General features: G+C 35.9%; 1 protein-coding gene across 1 annotated transcript; it reads left to right on the forward strand.

Annotated features, from left to right (window-relative positions):
- The first annotated feature begins 437 nt into the window (after positions 1 to 437).
- Positions 438 to 1,631, forward strand: LOC139874410 (uncharacterized). The gene has a single exon (XM_071861845.1). It carries the CDS (start codon positions 438 to 440, stop codon positions 1,629 to 1,631), a length of 1,194 nt encoding a protein of 397 aa, XP_071717946.1.
- The last annotated feature ends 16,169 nt before the right edge of the window (positions 1,632 to 17,800 follow it).

Consider the following 17,800-nt stretch of genomic DNA (forward strand, 5'->3'; position numbering starts at 1 on the left):
AAACATTTTAAAAATTTCTCAAATGTTTTGAAGATCTTTCAGGGCTAAAAATCAATCTTTCTAAAAGTTGTGTGTATAGAATTGGCACTTCTAGCTCCGAACTAAAAAACTTGGCCACGTGGTTTAGTTGTAAAGAAGGTTCTTTTCCATTTAATTATCTTGGATTACCAATCGGTGCAAATTTAAAACTTCATTCTAATTGGAATCCCATTTTTTGAAAAGGTTAAAAAGCGATTAGCCGATTGGAAGGCAAAAACCATCTCATTTGGGGGTCGGCTAACCCTCATTAATTCGGTCCTAAGTAGCCTCCCATTATACTACTTTTCCCTTTTTAAAGCCCCTACACGTGTTATTAATGAACTAGAAGGGATGCGCCGTGATTTCTTTTTTTTTGGGGGGGGGGGGGGGGGGGGGGGGGGTCCTTAGATGATAGAAAAATGGCATGGGTAAAATGGGATCAAATACTCCTCCCTTATGATTATGGTGGTCTTAACGTGAGCTCTTTAAAATTAAAAAATTATTCTTTATTAACCAAATGGTGGTGGAGATTCCTCACCAACGATAATGCTCTTTGGGTCCGGGTCATTAAAAGTATTTATGGGCAAAGTGGTGGTTTGGGTTGTAACTCTCCTTTACCCGCCACCAAAATGAAAATATTTTCGGGTCGTAATTGGTCACAAATTATCAATATTGATCAAACCCCAAGCAAGCTAGGGTGTAATTTATCTAATGTGTTTGTTAAAGATGTAGGTTCCGGGTTGGATACTAGCTTTTGGAACGACATTTGGATTGGAGACTTACCACTCAAAGACGCTTACTCTAGGCTGTTCCGTTTAGAAGTTTTCAAAGATGCCACAATCTCGGATCGTATCACCATTACTTTCGATTCACCGGTCTTCTCATGGGCCTGGGAATCACAGCCCACTTGGAGGACTGAAGATGAGCTTGCTTCTCTAACGAACATCATTAAACTGCACAAATTCTCGAACAATTCTAAAGCATCTTGGACCTGGAAACACAACTCCAATGGAGCATTTACCACCGATTCCCTAATGCAGGTTTTAACTTCGTTGACCGCCGCAAAACTCCCGCCCTCCTCAGCCACCGACCTCAGTCCTTTTGTTCCGAAAAAAGTTGGGATCTTCATTTGGAGAGCAAAGAAAAATAGATTGCCTGTTAGAGTCAAATTAGATAGAAAAGGTCTTGATTTACACTCCACTAGATGCCCTGTCTGCGACGATGACATCGAAACGCTACACCATTCTTTAATTTCGTGTAAGTTTGCATCCAATATATGGGACAAAGTTCGTAGATGGTGGAAGTTCAATCAGCTACATCTCACGAACTTGTCGGACATAGCTTCTTGTTCGAACCCCAAGCTAGTTACAACTCTTGGTGTTTCTATCTGGCAAGCGGTTGTATGGGTCACGAGCTACTACCTTTGGATTCATAGAAATAATTGTACTTTCGGGAAAAATATCGATAGTGCTGCAAAAATTTTCTCGGATATTCAAGGCAAATGTTTCGAGTGGATTAATTGTCGTTGGAGGAAAGGAGCCTTAGATTGGCTCTCATGGATCACGAACCCTTGTCGCTTCGATTCAATCTTCACAAAAAACGGTATTGGTTAAGATAGGTTTTTTATGCCGGATTCTCTCGTGTTAGTACATGGTATGGGCTAAGTGGATTAGGGGCGGATGCTTTGTCGCTGTACTTTCAGCACTGTTTCTTGTTTCCTAGTCCGGCTTATCTTTCTCAAGTTGTTCCAACTATGTTGTGCTCGTAAGATGAAGGCTTTTTCCTATCTCTAAATAACCAATCCATTGTTCATGTCTCAACTGTTTCGAGTTTATTTTTTCCTCCATTTCTCATTTTTTTTGTTCCTGTAAATTTAATTGTATTCCCTCGTGTTTCTGTAATTAGGTCCTTTGGACCTCCATGTTGTATTTGTTTCTTTTTAATAAAAGTTTGCTTGGCTTTTCAAAAATAAAATAAAATTGAGAGTACTATAGTTCTAAAAAAATCCTTTTATTGAGATGGGAAATTCTGGAACGGACGAAAAGTTGGTTTCAAGGGTAAAATTGGTAATGCATATTATTTTGTGTGTATAAACTAAAAATTAATGTCTTATAGGTAGGGGTGTTCATAATATCCGAATCCGAATCCGTAATACGAATTATCCGAAAACCCGATCCGAAAATATTCGAAAATTCGGATATCCGGATTTTCGGATATCCGAAAATCGGATATCCGGATTTTCGGATTCGGATATCGGATCGATTTTTCATAATTTTCGGATATTCGGATAATCCGATATCCGAAAATATAATACATTTAATATTAATATATATTTATAATAAAGCTTATTCATATTTATTAGTGGCCCAGTGGGTATTGGGCCTTAAGGCCGTATAGTTTTTAATTCGAGTAAAAAGAATAAAAGATTGGTTAGCAGATAGATACCAAACAAACACAAAAGAAACCCTAGATCTAAATTGAAAACCGTTGTTTCACTCTCTCACTAGTCAACCTCATCTAATCTTCATCTTGTTTCAAACTAATCTTCATCTCATCTTTATTCTAACTTACGATGCAATTTATTTATTGAAGTTATGAACACATGGTTAACCGATTACAAGTTGTAATTTACAACCGAAGTTGATTAGTTTGGTATTACAAGTTGTAATTTACAACTGAAGTTGATTAGTTTGATTAATTTACAAGTTGTAATTTGCATCAGTTTGTGAGCAGGAACATTCTTAAGAATGGTGACTACCTTGGCATGTTTCTTAACCATATAATCCTCCTGATGTTACATTTGTAATTTTCTTTCTGGGTCATTCGTGAATTATAACATGTATATGCTCCCTGCTGTTGCTGAATGTGTACCAGTCTTTGTGTCTTTTTAACATACTGTGTATCATTATCTTTATAATACAATTCATATTTTGGCTAAAAAATGTATTATTTGATTAACTTTTTAAAATAAATTTCGGATATTCGGATAATCCGATATCCGAATCCGAAATTTCGGATATCCGAAAATCGGATATCCGAAATTTCGGATTCGGATTTCGGATGGCCAAATCCACTATCCGAATTTTCGGATATCCGAAATTCGGATATCCGAAATTTCAGATATCCGGGTTTGAACACCCCTACTTATAGGATCACCTATCATTTTTTTATTATTTATTGTGTCAACTATCAAAGCGTACATACAAAATAAAGGAAATTTGATATATACCAATAAATTAAGGGAAATTTGCCCAAATACACTTTTTTAAAGTTTTATTTCAAAATACACATTTTGAAAAAAAATTGTCTATTTACACCATTAGGTCGACCACCCCTTTACCTGGTCGACCAGTTTAGTTTTCAAGGTGGTTGAACAACATTCTTTATAATTGTTGGTCGACTACTTCAATAAGATGGTCGACCCTCAGGTCGACCGACTTGTTGGCCAAAACTCGGTTGACTAGCTTTAGTCGACCATAGTTGCATTGTAGTCGATCAATAAGTAGGTCGACTAAGCATAAAAGCACAATTGGATTGGATAAGATATATCAGATAAGATTTTATTGATATTGGATAAGATTTTTTGGATTTTAGATAAGGTTATTAATAAACCACGAATTACATACTTATAACATACCTAACTTAATAATAAACCACAAAGATTTAAACACACGACAGTTAAACAGAAAACATACAAACACACATACCTATCATCCATGACAGTTAAATATATTTAAAACACAAAGAAGAAGCTAATCATCACTCAAATTGTAAGTCGAGTCAAATTGTGTTGAGCATGATTCTTCACGTTTTCCCTTTCCCTTCCCCTTTACCATCCCCTTCGGCTTTGCCTTCGTTTTTGACTTACACTTGGACTTTTGTGTACCTTCAGATAGATCATAAGGTGCAGTGCAAGTTGATCTAGTGTGTCCATATTCCAAGCAACGACTGCATTTTCTTTTAGATTTGAAATTGTCTTTGTCTTCTCCTTGGGAAGGTATACGAGCAGTACTCTTCGGTCTACCTGATTGTCGTTTTGTAACCAATGGTGATCGGACGGATCGTAGGTGTCCTGGATCTATCCATTCAGAAATATGATCTAGCGGGTTAATGTCTTCCATGTGTGCAGACTTGTACGTTTCAGTGTGAAAATTGTAACGACCCCGACAAATCGTCAAGTGACGGCGTCGTCTACATGGGTCCCATCACCTGGTCATAAGTCTTTATGACAACGTTTGACCAAAATATGTCGCCTTCATTTCAAAATAAAGATTGTTTCCAAAGTTTACAAGAATTGTTCAACCAGAAGTTAAGTTACAAGGTTATAAGTACAAATGAAATCTAGACGACACGGTTTAAAGTAAAGTCAAAAGACGCTCCATGAAATGCATGTATACTCGACATCCAATGCAAGTATCAAATAGTAAGCGGAAGCATGTTTCAAATATCGTGCAAGCCCTGAGAAAAACATAGAAATCTGTCAACGAAAACGTTGGTGAAATCATAGGTTTAAGTAAGTAAGTGAGTAAAAGTAAGTAAGTCGAACCACAAGGTTTGAAAAGTTGAAATAATAGTAATACATTCTAAAAGTTAATATTCACGAGCACCCAATTATCAAAGCTTAACATTCCATCCATTGTATACCCCATCCATAGTGCTAGAACAAACACTGATTCTCGAAAATATATTTCATCTGTAGACGGTAGCGAACCGTCAAAGATGAGGGTTGTCAACCCATATGGCCATATAACATAAGTTCTCGCTTACACCCGTCAAGTGTAACTAATGATAATCGAATTGAGGATTTTTGTTCTAAACTCGTATGTAGAATGTTTGTTTTCCCGTTCTTGTGTTCACTTAGTTCAAAAGAATCGTTTATGTTTTCTCATCCCAAATATAAGTTCAAAAAGAGTAAAAGTGGGACTATGATCTCACCTTGCGTGCAAGAGTTAATAAAGTACTTCAACGAGTAAACGCGTGCAAAGACAAAGCTAGTCTTGACCTAAACATATAGGTTATATCAATAACGGTAAACACAAACGGTCAAAGATGTTCAATTAGTCCTATGGCTCGTTACAACTCGATTATGTAGCATGTGAATCAATTAGTCAAGTTTCATGCACGATACAAGTAATTAAGCATGTTAGAACGATCGTATAATTGTTTGGTTAAGTTTGACTAAAAGTCAAACTTGGTCAAAGTCAAAGTCAACGAGGTCGGGTCGGGTGTCCGACAATTTTCTCATGATGAGAAGTCATATACGAGCATAATAGTCAAGTTTCATGTTAATCAGAGTTACGGTTAAGCGGGAAACATTTTGGGAGCGTTTAAAGACAAGGAAGTTGGCCTGGGCCATTTGCGCGGTGCGCAATGGGTTGCGCGGCGCGCACCCATGTGCAATACCAGGTCAGAACTCGACCAAGGGAACCATTTATTTGGTTTTTCTGATTTGCGCGGTGCGCAGGTGCACGCGCGGCGCGCATAACCTGGGGAAGTGCTGATTGCAGAAAAAAAAAAATAACTTAAGTAACGAACCAAAACTCATTTTAACATATTTCATGCACCGAAAACACTTAAAACGCATATCATATAACATGAGAAAGGTAATTTGACAAGGAGAATAACTAAACGCATTTACTCAATCAAAACCAAACAACTTATATCAAAATCACCATTAATGCTCATCATTTATTACTCCAAGTTCATAAATGCCATATTATGATTCGGTAAATTAATGCACATGTGTAATACGCCGTTTTGAAGATAATCAAGCATACAACACAACTAGACACTTACAATTAACATTGCTAAGCATTTAATGCATCAAATATTCAATTTACTTTTATCAAACCCTAACCCAAAATCATAAAATCAACAATCTTGCTTATGAAACTAATCCATGTCAAACTACATACCAATTTGAAGCTAGTGATGTTAGGAACACAATTAAAACATGAATTTTCATCATCAAATAACATATGTACACCTAAAACTCAAGTTTAAACAAGCATTCTTTCAATATGAGCTAGTTACACCAAAATAGCAAGAACAAGCATACAAAACACATAATCATACTAGACTTGAGCCATAGACACTAATTAACAACCTTTTAACTCAAGAACATGAATTTAAAGAAATCTAGTGATTTAGAAATGTTACCCAAATGTGATGAAATTGGTACCAAATCGAAGAGGATGAAGAGAGGATCACGAATATATAATTTGTTTTGATGTTTGATTGCTTGAATGGAAATAGATGATGAATTTAGTGAATGGGTGTTTCGAGTTCAAAAATGGTGGAGAGAAAAGAAAAAAAGAAAGTGGGAGGTGAAATGAGTGGATAAGAGGAGGTGTTGACCATTTGACCTAGTCAAATGTTTGGCACCTTGGCGAAACTAGTCCCTCAAGTTTGTTGTCGGGTGCGGGAATTAACCAAACGAAATATTTAACTTCACGAGAGTACGGGGGACGTTATAATCCAATAACGAAAATATTTTAAGAATGTAGCTAAAAGAGGATACGAATCGAGATGCTGAGGATATTAAATAAATAATAAAAAAAAAAGACGGCGTTAAAATAATTTAACGGAAAAATGCGGGATGTTACATTATCCACACCTCAAAAGAAATTTCGTCCCGAAATTTAGTTGGAAGTAATAATCGATGCCTCTCACTCGAGACCGGAGATGTCAATGCTATGAATAAGTGAAGGTACGTCCTTGAGTGTTCTCATGAATTTGGATAGTTAGGGTTTCACGTTGTATTAAGGTTTGGTTTTTACGATCCCTGGTTTCAACTGGTTTTCCTATGAAGAGTAGTTTGTCATCGATAGTTGATGTATCTAGCAGGATTGCACATTCCTGTTCCGCAGGACACGTTTCTAAGTTTGTTACACGAAATGTAGGGTAAACGGAAACTTAATTGAGTCGGAAGTTCTAAACGGTAGGAAGCGGTTCCAATACGCCCCAAGGTTTCAAAAGGTTCAATATTACGGATATAGCCTTTCTCGATTTCCCAAAATGGATTACACCCTTCCAAGGTGCGGTTTCTCAATATTACGCGGTTACACACTGGGTTTGGTGAGGTTTTCATCTAATTTTGGTATAACTCTTCTGGCGACAATGGGTTGTCTCGAGCCCTTCTCGGACTTGAACGATCTCAATTGTTGTTTCTTGATGGAGTTCAGATTTCGGTGGTTGATGCTTTGGTTAAATGAACAGGGGTATGACATTAGCGGTCATATAGGGTTTCGGAAAGTGCGTGTGAACATACGAGTGGTATCTACTGTTGTAAGAGTGATCTACTAAAGGTGACAATACGAGTTTGTGACATGTCTTTCCAAGACGTAAATCGTTCGTTTGCTCGGTTCGTCGGTTTGTGGGTGGTACGCGGTACTCATGTCTAAGCGGGTCTCCAAGGTTTCTTGCAAAACTAGAAGTGAAACGAGTATTTCGATACGTGATAATTGACAAAGATGCACCGTGTTGGAATAGAATCTCTTAATATATGTTTGAACAAGTTAGTTAGGGTTCGAAAATGTTCGTTAGAACTATTCACCCTCGTGGCGAATACTATTGTAATATGAAGAGTTTCTCTATCCATGGAGAAATGTTACAAGGAGTTTCCTTAAACGGAAATGCGAGCGATAAAGATAGGAGTGAAATGAGGACTTAGAATAGGATGAGCTTACATCTCGGGGTTGCCATAACGTGCCTCTAGTTGTCAAAAGTTGAAGTCTGAAAGAGAAACGAGGTAGTACACGTAATTGTATAGTTCGGGGTTGAATAATGGTTGGACGATTATCAGAAACACAAGGGCGTTAAGTCAAAGAAGAGTGAAGTATCGTTGGATTGTGTGTTATCTTAAATTCCAGTAATATTAGACGGTGACGGTGAAATAACAGAGGTAGGTAGTGTGGTACGGGATGACGAGAAAATTGATCGGATCCACAATTTAGTATTCGAATTCTTCGTGCAAAATAACGAATTTTAGTTATGTTGATTTTTGAGACGAGAGAGTATGCCTTTCGGCGTTCAAGTAGAAATATTTCCATGTTTGAGTTCCATCTGTTGCTATACGATTTTAACTAGAATTGTTGGTGTGAAGAATCACGCTCAAGGTTCGAACACGGAGAGGTTTAAAGTTTTCCTTAGTGAGTTAACGAGTTTAAAAGTCGTGTAACACGAGAAAAGTCAGAAATGAATCTTCGGTAAAAATAGACGAGATCTAAGATTTTACGAATACAAGTCTGAGTTGGGAGAGTTTCCTGATTACATGTGGCTTGATTTCGAGATTGATTGTAATGCCTTGACCATTAACATCATGGTCTAGAAAATTGGACTTCGTTCAACAGAAATTCTCACTCGGAAAATTTGGTATAAAGTTGCTCTTTTCTCAAAAGTTCGAGCATAAGATGGTGATGTTGTTCGTTTTCCTTCTTTACTTAAATAAGTTAAGATGTCATCTATAAATACGATAACAGATTTGTCTAGATAAGTTGCATACGTGGTTTAGGAGGTTCATGAATACGGACGGAGTCCTAAATAAATCAAACGGTACTAAGAGAGATTTACAACTAACGTTGCGAGTTCGGAAATGGCTTAGGAGACATCGTCTCCCTTAACCCCCAATTGATGATAACCGGAACGGAGGTCGTTTTGGAATGCACACGGGATTCATGCAAGTAATCAGGTGGTCATGGATACGAGGAAGAGGGTATCGGTTTTCAACCGAAAATTATTTAGTTCACAATAATCTATACCTAGTTGTAGGGAAACAATTTCTCCTTAACGAATAGGTTCTGAGCTCCCTAGTTCTATAGGTGTCAAGTCAATATTCTTAACGTATATCCTCCGATAGAATTTATAGACACACAATATCTTTCCGTTGGTCGCTTAAATTGCCTAAGTAGTATCTAAGGGAAAAAGGTGGAATGTAATGAGTACAAGTCAAAGTCTTGGTTGTAAAACGTCTAGCGGTAATTGAATCGAATAAGTATGAAACATACGGTTTGTTGTGAAGAAACGTACCCGTGACTAGTCCATCGTCGTCTCGGGCATCCTAGGCGTTGATGTTGAAAGTTCAACGGCGTGCGTTGGGGTTGATTTTCTTATTTGGGCATTCATTCCTAAAATGACCCGTTTGGCCACATGCGTAGCAAGTGACCAACTTTCGTGGGTTGGGTCCCTTTTGAGTGATGGGGGTGGCACTTCCACAATGTTTGGCGATGTGACCACTTCCTTGGCGCCGGTGGCGGAACCTGCCACATCCTTCAAAGTGATGCTTGCGGCATTCGTTACAAAAAGGTAGTTTTCCGGTATAGCCTTTCTTGTCGTTGGAGGCGAAAGGCTTCTTGGAGAGGTTGTTGTGGTTGTGGTTGCTTGATTGAGAGGCTTCCCATGTTCTTTTATTGCCGCTCGATTGGTTCTCGACCATTGGTGCCGGCGTTTCCATTTCATTCGCCGTGTCTAAAGTATGGCGGGCCATTGTTAAAGCCTCTTGTAGGTTAGTGGGTCGAGGTGTCATTACCCTGTGTTGAATGCTCTTAGGGAGGCCATCCATGTAAAGTTCGACTCTTAGGGATTCGGGAGTCATGATATTTGGACACATTGTGACTAGTTCGGTAAACCGTTGATTATAAGCTTCGAGGTCGTTCCCGACCGTTTTTAAATTCCTTAGACCCTGCTCGAGCCTTCGAGTCTCGTCGCGCGGGAAGTATTCGGTGATCATTCTTTCTCTTAATTCGGTCCAAGAGAGTGTGTGGGCTTCATCGCTTCCCACCAATTGTACATACGTGTTCCACCACGAGAGAGCAATGCCGGTGAAAGTGAGGGTGGAAAACTTGACCTCATCTTGGTCTCGACAACCGCTTGTGTTAAAAACGGTCTCCATTTGTTCAAACCATCGGGTGAGAGTAACCGGTCCTCCGGTTCCATCGAAAGTGGAAGGATTGTACTTCATGAAGTTCTTGTAGGAGCAACCTTCGTTTGAATTACCGGTTCCATGATTGTTGTTGTTAGAAAAGTGATCGGCCACGGCCGTACCCACGGCGGTGGTTATCATTCGTTGAAGAGCTTGTTCTAGGGTTTCGAGAGGAGTATTGTGTTGACCTTGGTGAGCCATTGTTCCTTCATGACACAAGAATATCGTTGGTTAGTATTTTCAACAATACTAACCGGAGTATGGAATAAGGATAGAGAGGAAATTTTTCCTTGACTCACCTTAAATTCTTTACGTCATAATGTCGGAACGTCCATGTGAATCACCGTAATATAATCCCGGAAATTATATTACCCTGATTTACATGTGCATTTAACATTACTTTATAAAGTCAAGGTGGCGCGTCAACAAAATTTATCAACGTAAGATCAAGATCGAATACGAGTTAGATATGATAGAAGAGTTCGAGTATAAATGCACAAATAGTCAAGTAATTCCTACTTCAGTCTATATGCCGGTTGTAGTCTAGATTCACCTATGTACCCTATGACTCGGGGTGGACACAAATGAACTCTAAATCCCTACAACCAAGGCTCTGATACCACTTGTAACGACCCCGACAAATCGTCAAGTGACGGCGTCGTCTACATGGGTCCCATCACCTGGTCATAAGTCTTTATGACAACGTTTGACCAAAATATGTCGCCTTCATTTCAAAATAAAGATTGTTTCCAAAGTTTACAAGAATTGTTCAACCAGAAGTTAAGTTACAAGGTTATAAGTACAAATGAAATCTAGACGACACGGTTTAAAGTAAAGTCAAAAGACGCTCCATGAAATGCATGTATACTCGACATCCAATGCAAGTATCAAATAGTAAGCGGAAGCATGTTTCACATATCGTGCAAGCCCTGAGAAAAACATAGAAATCTGTCAACGAAAACGTTGGTGAAATCGTAGGTTTAAGTAAGTAAGTGAGTAAAAGTAAGTAAGTCGAACCACAAGGTTTGAAAAGTTGAAATAATAGTAATACATTCTAAAAGTTAATATTCACGAGCACCCAATTATCAAAGCTTAACATTCCATCCATTGTATACCCCATCCATAGTGCTAGAACAAACACTGATTCTCGAAAATATATTTCATCTGTAGACGGTAGCGAACCGTCAAAGATGAGGGTTGTCAACCCATATGGCCATATAACATAAGTTCTCGCTTACACCCGTCAAGTGTAACTAATGATAATCGAATTGAGGATTTTTGTTCTAAACTCGTATGTAGAATGTTTGTTTTCCCGTTCTTGTGTTCACTTAGTTCAAAAGAATCGTTTATGTTTTCTCATCCCAAATATAAGTTCAAAAAGAGTAAAAGTGGGACTATGATCTCACCTTGCGTGCAAGAGTTAATAAAGTACTTCAACGAGTAAACGCGTGCAAAGACAAAGCTAGTCTTGACCTAAACATATAGGTTATATCAATAACGGTAAACACAAACGGTCAAAGATGTTCAATTACTCCTATGGCTCGTTACAACTCGATTATGTAGCATGTGAATCAATTAGTCAAGTTTCATGCACGATACAAGTAATTAAGCATGTTAGAACGATCGTATAATTGTTTGGTTAAGTTTGACTAAAAGTCAAACTTGGTCAAAGTCAAAGTCAACGAGGTCGGGTCGGGTGTCCGACAATTTTCTCATGATGAGAAGTCATATACGAGCATAATAGTCAAGTTTCATGTTAATCGGAGTTACGGTTAAGCGGGAAACATTTTGGGAGCGTTTAAAGACAAGGAAGTTGGCCTGGGCCATTTGCGCGGTGCGCAATGGGTTGCGCGGCGCGCACCCATGTGCAATACCAGGTCAGAACTCGACCAAGGGAACCATTTATTTGGTTTTTCTGATTTGCGCGGTTCGCAGGTGCACGCGCGGCGCGCATAACCTGGGGAAGTGCTGATTGCAGAAAAAAAAAAATAACTTAAGTAACGAACCAAAACTCATTTTAACATATTTCATGCACCGAAAACATTTAAAACGCATATCATATAACATGAGAAAGGTAATTTGACAAGGAGAATAACTAAACGCATTTACTCAATCAAAACCAAACAACTTATATCAAAATCACCATTAATGCTCATCATTTATTACTCCAAGTTCATAAATGCCATATTATGATTCGGTAAATTAATGCACATGTGTAATACGCCGTTTTGAAGATAATCAAGCATACAACACAACTAGACACTTACAATTAACATTGCTAAGCATTTAATGCATCAAATATTCAATTTACTTTTATCAAACCCTAACCCAAAATCATAAAATCAACAATCTTGCTTATGAAACTAATCCATGTCAAACTACATACCAATTTGAAGCTAGTGATGTTAGGAACACAATTAAAACATGAATTTTCATCATCAAATAACATATGTACACCTAAAACTCAAGATTAAACAAGCATTCTTTCAATATGAGCTAGTTACACTAAAATAGCAAGAACAAGCATACAAAACACATAATCATACTAGACTTGAGCCATAGACACTAATTAACAACCTTTTAACTCAAGAACATGAATTTAAAGAAATCTAGTGATTTAGAAATGTTACCCAAATGTGATGAAATTGGTACCAAATCGAAGAGGATGAAGAGAGGATCACGAATATATAATTTGTTTTGATGTTTGATTGCTTGAATGGAAATAGATGATGAATTTAGTGAATGGGTGTTTTGAGTTCAAAAATGGTGGAGAGAAAAGAAAAAAAGAAAGTGGGAGGTGAAATGAGTGGATAAGAGGAGGTGTTGACCATTTGACCTAGTCAAATGTTTGGCACCTTGGCGAAACTAGTCCCTCAAGTTTGTTGTCGGGTGCGGGAATTAACCAAACGAAATATTTAACTTCACGAGAGTACGGGGGACGTTATAATCCAATAACGAAAATATTTTAAGAATGTAGCTAAAAGAGGATACGAATCGAGATGCTGAGGATATTAAATAAATAATAAAAAAAAAAGACGGCGTTAAAATAATTTAACGGAAAAATGCGGGATGTTACAAAAATACTTCTGAACGTGTGTAGTAACGTCACGTAGGACAAAATACCTTGCTACTGCCATTACATGTCCACAAGTTAGACCGGAAAACTGCCATTGTTTACATGTGCAAGTTTTATCTTGTTGATTGAATCTGCAATGAATCGGGGTTGATGGTTCGTATCTAGGGCTCGTGGAGCGAAATTTGGTTAAAGTTGTAATTTGAAATGTGTGAACTCGCTATTTCATTGTTTTTTAGTATTCTCGACCAACATTAAGGTCGCCCGTGTTTTTTGGGTCAAATACAGTAGTCGACCGATAACACATGGTAGTCGACATTGCCAGTTATAAACGGAGGTCGACCACATTGAAATTTGTGGTGGTCGATGTAGTAACCCGTCCAAAATCCATATGGATGAATACATCAACATTTGGTCTCATTGCGAGGTACTGACCTCTATATGATAAGTTTTACAAACATTGCATTCAGTTTAAAAGACAAACTCATTTCAAAATATAACCTTTCGATACAAATGATAAATGATTCTTATAATATGAATGACTAATCTGTATTTAACTTAATAAATGTCTTTTTGAACTCAATCAACTTGTATGCAACATCTTTTGAAATATGCCATGAATGACTCCAAGTAATATCTTTAAAATAAGCAAATGCACAGCGGAAGATTTCTTTCATACCTAAGAATAAACATGCTTAAAAGTGTCAACCAAAAGGTTGGTGAGTTCATGGGTTTATCATAATCAATCATTTCAATAATTTTAATAGACCACAAGATTTCATTTTTCATAAACATCATACAGGCATTTCGCAAACTGCATAAAAATCATTCATATGGTGAACACCTGGTAACCGACCTTAACAAAATGCATATAAAATATCCCCATCATTCCGGAACTCTCATCGGTTATGATAAATTCGAAGTACTAAAGTATCCGTAACCCAGATGGGGCTTGTTAGGCCCGATAGATCTATCTTTAGGATTCACGTCAATTAGTGGCAATTACAATAAACACTAATTCTTAGGCTACCAAGCTAAAATAGGCGATATTCGGTCTAATAATCCAACCATAGAATGTAGTTTCAAGTACTTGTGTCTATTTCGTAAAACATTTATAAAAGCAGCGCATGTATTCTCAGCCCAAAAATATATATTGCAAAAGCATTTAAAAAGGGAGCAAATGAAACTCACGATACGATATTTTGTAGTAAAAATATGCATACGACGGAACTGACAATGCAGGGTTGGCTTCGGATTCACGAACCTATATTAGTTATTTACATTAAAACATATAATCGTAATCGAACAAATTTATATATTATAACTTAAATTATATATCTTATATATTTAATTTGTACATATATTTAAAATAATTAATATATATATATATATATATATATATATATATATATATATATATATATATATATATATATATATATATATATATATATATATATATATATATATATATATATATGTGTGTGTGTGTGTGTGTGTGTGTGTGTGTGTGTATGCGATTAGTATTATATTAAAAATCAATAATTTGTTATATGTAAATATTTATATAAATAATGTTAATAGATAATTATATGTGATATTATATAATTATATGTGATATTATTATAAATATATTTTTATATACATAATATTTATTTGTTATAAAACAATTATAATGATAATAATAATAATGATATTATTAATTCTTTTAAACTATATATAAATATATAAATTCTAATTTTAATTATTTTCATAATACTTATAATAATAATAATAATAATAATAATAATAATAATAATTAATCATAATAACCATAATAATAATAATGGAAATGATAAAAATAATAATAGTAATAGCAAAAATAATGATAGTTTTAATAATAATAATAATTTTAATAATAATGATAATACTAATAATCATTTAAATGATAATACTAATAATCTTATTAATATTAGTAATAATATTAATGATAATAATAATACTTAATAAGTAACTTAATTATAATTTTTAATCATTTTCATTTTAATATATGTATTTATAATTTTATTTTTACAATTATAATCTTAACAAAATTATTAACATCTTAATATTCATAATACTACTAATGATAATAATAATACTAGTAATAATAATAATAATAATAATAATAACAATAATTAGTAATAATAATAATAATAATAATAATAATAATAATAATAATAATAATAATAATAATAATAATAATAATAATAATAATAATAATAATAATAATAATAATAATAATAATCATAATAATTAAAACTACCTTAAAAGCTTTCCTAAAAAAATGCCATGAACCAGGCTCGAACCTGCGACCTCACGCTAACCCAAACACCCTCTCAACCATTGCACCATTTCTGTTTTTCCTGATTAAATCAGACACCAAATATATATATAACCCGTAATTAATCTGTTTCCTATTTCTTCATCTTCTTCGAAATAACTCAATCGATCAGAGCTCAAACAAAACTCATAACAGCGAGTTTTATTAGCTATCGTCATTAAATCAGTAACATCATCATATCATGTCGTCACCATAATCATCTTTGTACAACTCCATCGTCATTATCGTTATTGTATCACGATCATCATCAATATCGTGACATAATCATCATCTTATACCGTCGTTAATAATCATCTTCTTCAAATTATCACCATAATTATCATCTTATACCGTATAATCCATCTCATCATCATCACTCCCTAATAACTACCATCATCATTGAATTAGAAATAGATGCAGGACGTCATCACTTTCTTCACTATCATTTAATCGTAATAGTGAACAGAAGGGAGAAAAAGAATTTGTTTGGGGTTCACTGTTTCCTTATCCATGTTCGATCAACAACAGATAACTACAAAGCTGTAGCAGCAGCTGTAAACGAGTAACAACAGGAGTAATACAAGTGGGTTTGTTGTGGGTCTCGATGGGCGTCTGTGTTGGTTCGATGGTGGTATTGTTTTTCGAACAGGTACAGTGAAAACAGAAAGGAAATTAGCTTCGAACAGTGACAGAATAGCAGCTGCTAATTTGCAGCAGGAGGTGGTTTGTTGGGCGGTTTTTGGACGGTTTAGGGTGGCAGATGGTGGTGGTTTACGGCTGTGCAGAAGCATCATGGTGGCGGCTACATATTGTGACACCCCGTACAAAATCAATGTGTAAGGATCATCAACAACAGATCCATTACACGGTATAATACTACATGCTGTTTTAAAACGAGTTTTTTATTCATGAAAAGGTGACGTCTTTACCAACGTCAAATGTTTTACAAAGATAACGTGCTTCTACGAATAGAAAGCATTAACATAAGTACGTGACACAAAGGTCGTTACAAAACCATAGCTAGTAAATAACATAAGTTGTGAATACAAAATGAAAAGTTCCATGATTAAGACATCTCTAAACAATGCAGCGGTAGTCTAACACAGCGAGTCTGTGACAGCAAGTCTATAGCACCAAGACTATAATAGCAAGTCTAACAGCGGAAGCAACAACGTTTAAGCACCTGAGAAATATATGCTTAAAAAGTCAACACGAATGTTGGTGAGCTATAGTTTGTTTGTAATCAGTAATGTAATGTAGACCATGAGATTTCGTATTCAAAACTGTATCTCAAATCCGTATGATAAAGTATATGCTTATCCGTGGGCACCCAGTAACTAACTTAACGTAATATTATCCCCTAAAAGTACACTTGGCGAGTGCTTATGTTCTCGAAGTATTAAACACCCGTTAAATGCTAGCGCGACTAGCTCGAGTGGGGATGTCAAACCCTATGGATCCATATCTAAGATTCGCATCTACCGGTTCATAAACCAATAGTTAAACGTTACCGTGCTAAGGGGAAAGTTTATGCCGTTATATAATCCACACTGTGACGCCCCGTACAAAACCATCGTATACGGTTCATCAACAACATGATCATTACAAGGTCAAACACTATATGCTATTTGAAAACCAGTTTTGCATTCATAAAAATATGGCGTTTTACAAAAGATAGCGTGCTTCCTATGAGTAGAAGCGTTAACATAAGTATGTGACCCAAAGGTCGTTACAAAGCCATTGTTTGAAAATAACATAAGTTACGAATGCAAAATAAAAGTTTCATGATTGAGACATCTCTAAGTAATGCAGCGGAAATCTAACACAGCAGGTCCATAACAGCAAGTCTATAACACCAAGACAGCAAGTCTAACAGCGGAAGCAACATCATCTAAGCACCTGAGAAATACACGCTTAAAAGTCAACACGAATGTTGGTGAGCTATAGTGAAAGGACCCGTTCATATACATTATAAACGATTCACAATAGTTGATTACATCGCGAGGTATTTGACCTCTATATGATACATTTTACAAACATTGCATTCGTTTTTAAAAGACAAACTTTCTTTACAATGAAAATTGACGGTATGCACACCATTTCATAATACATCCAACTATAATTGACTTAATAATAATCTTGATGAACTCAATGACTTGAATGCAACGTCTTTCAAAATATGCCATGAATGACTCCAAGTAATATCCTTAAAATGAGCTAATGCACAGCGGAAGATTTCTTTAATACCTGAGAATAAACATGCTTTAAAGTGTCAACCAAAAGGTTGGTGAGTTCATAGGTTTATCATAACAATCATTTCAATATATTAATAGACCACAAGATTTCCGTTTATAAATATATGTACACTCGTAAGTGTATAAAAGTATTCTATAAGTTGTAGGCACCCGGTAACAAGCCTTAACGTTCATGTTTTACCCTCTGAAGTACA

This window comes from Rutidosis leptorrhynchoides, chromosome 11 (genome assembly GCF_046630445.1).
Source record: "Rutidosis leptorrhynchoides isolate AG116_Rl617_1_P2 chromosome 11, CSIRO_AGI_Rlap_v1, whole genome shotgun sequence".
In the NCBI taxonomy this organism is placed as follows: Eukaryota; Viridiplantae; Streptophyta; class Magnoliopsida; order Asterales; family Asteraceae; genus Rutidosis; species Rutidosis leptorrhynchoides.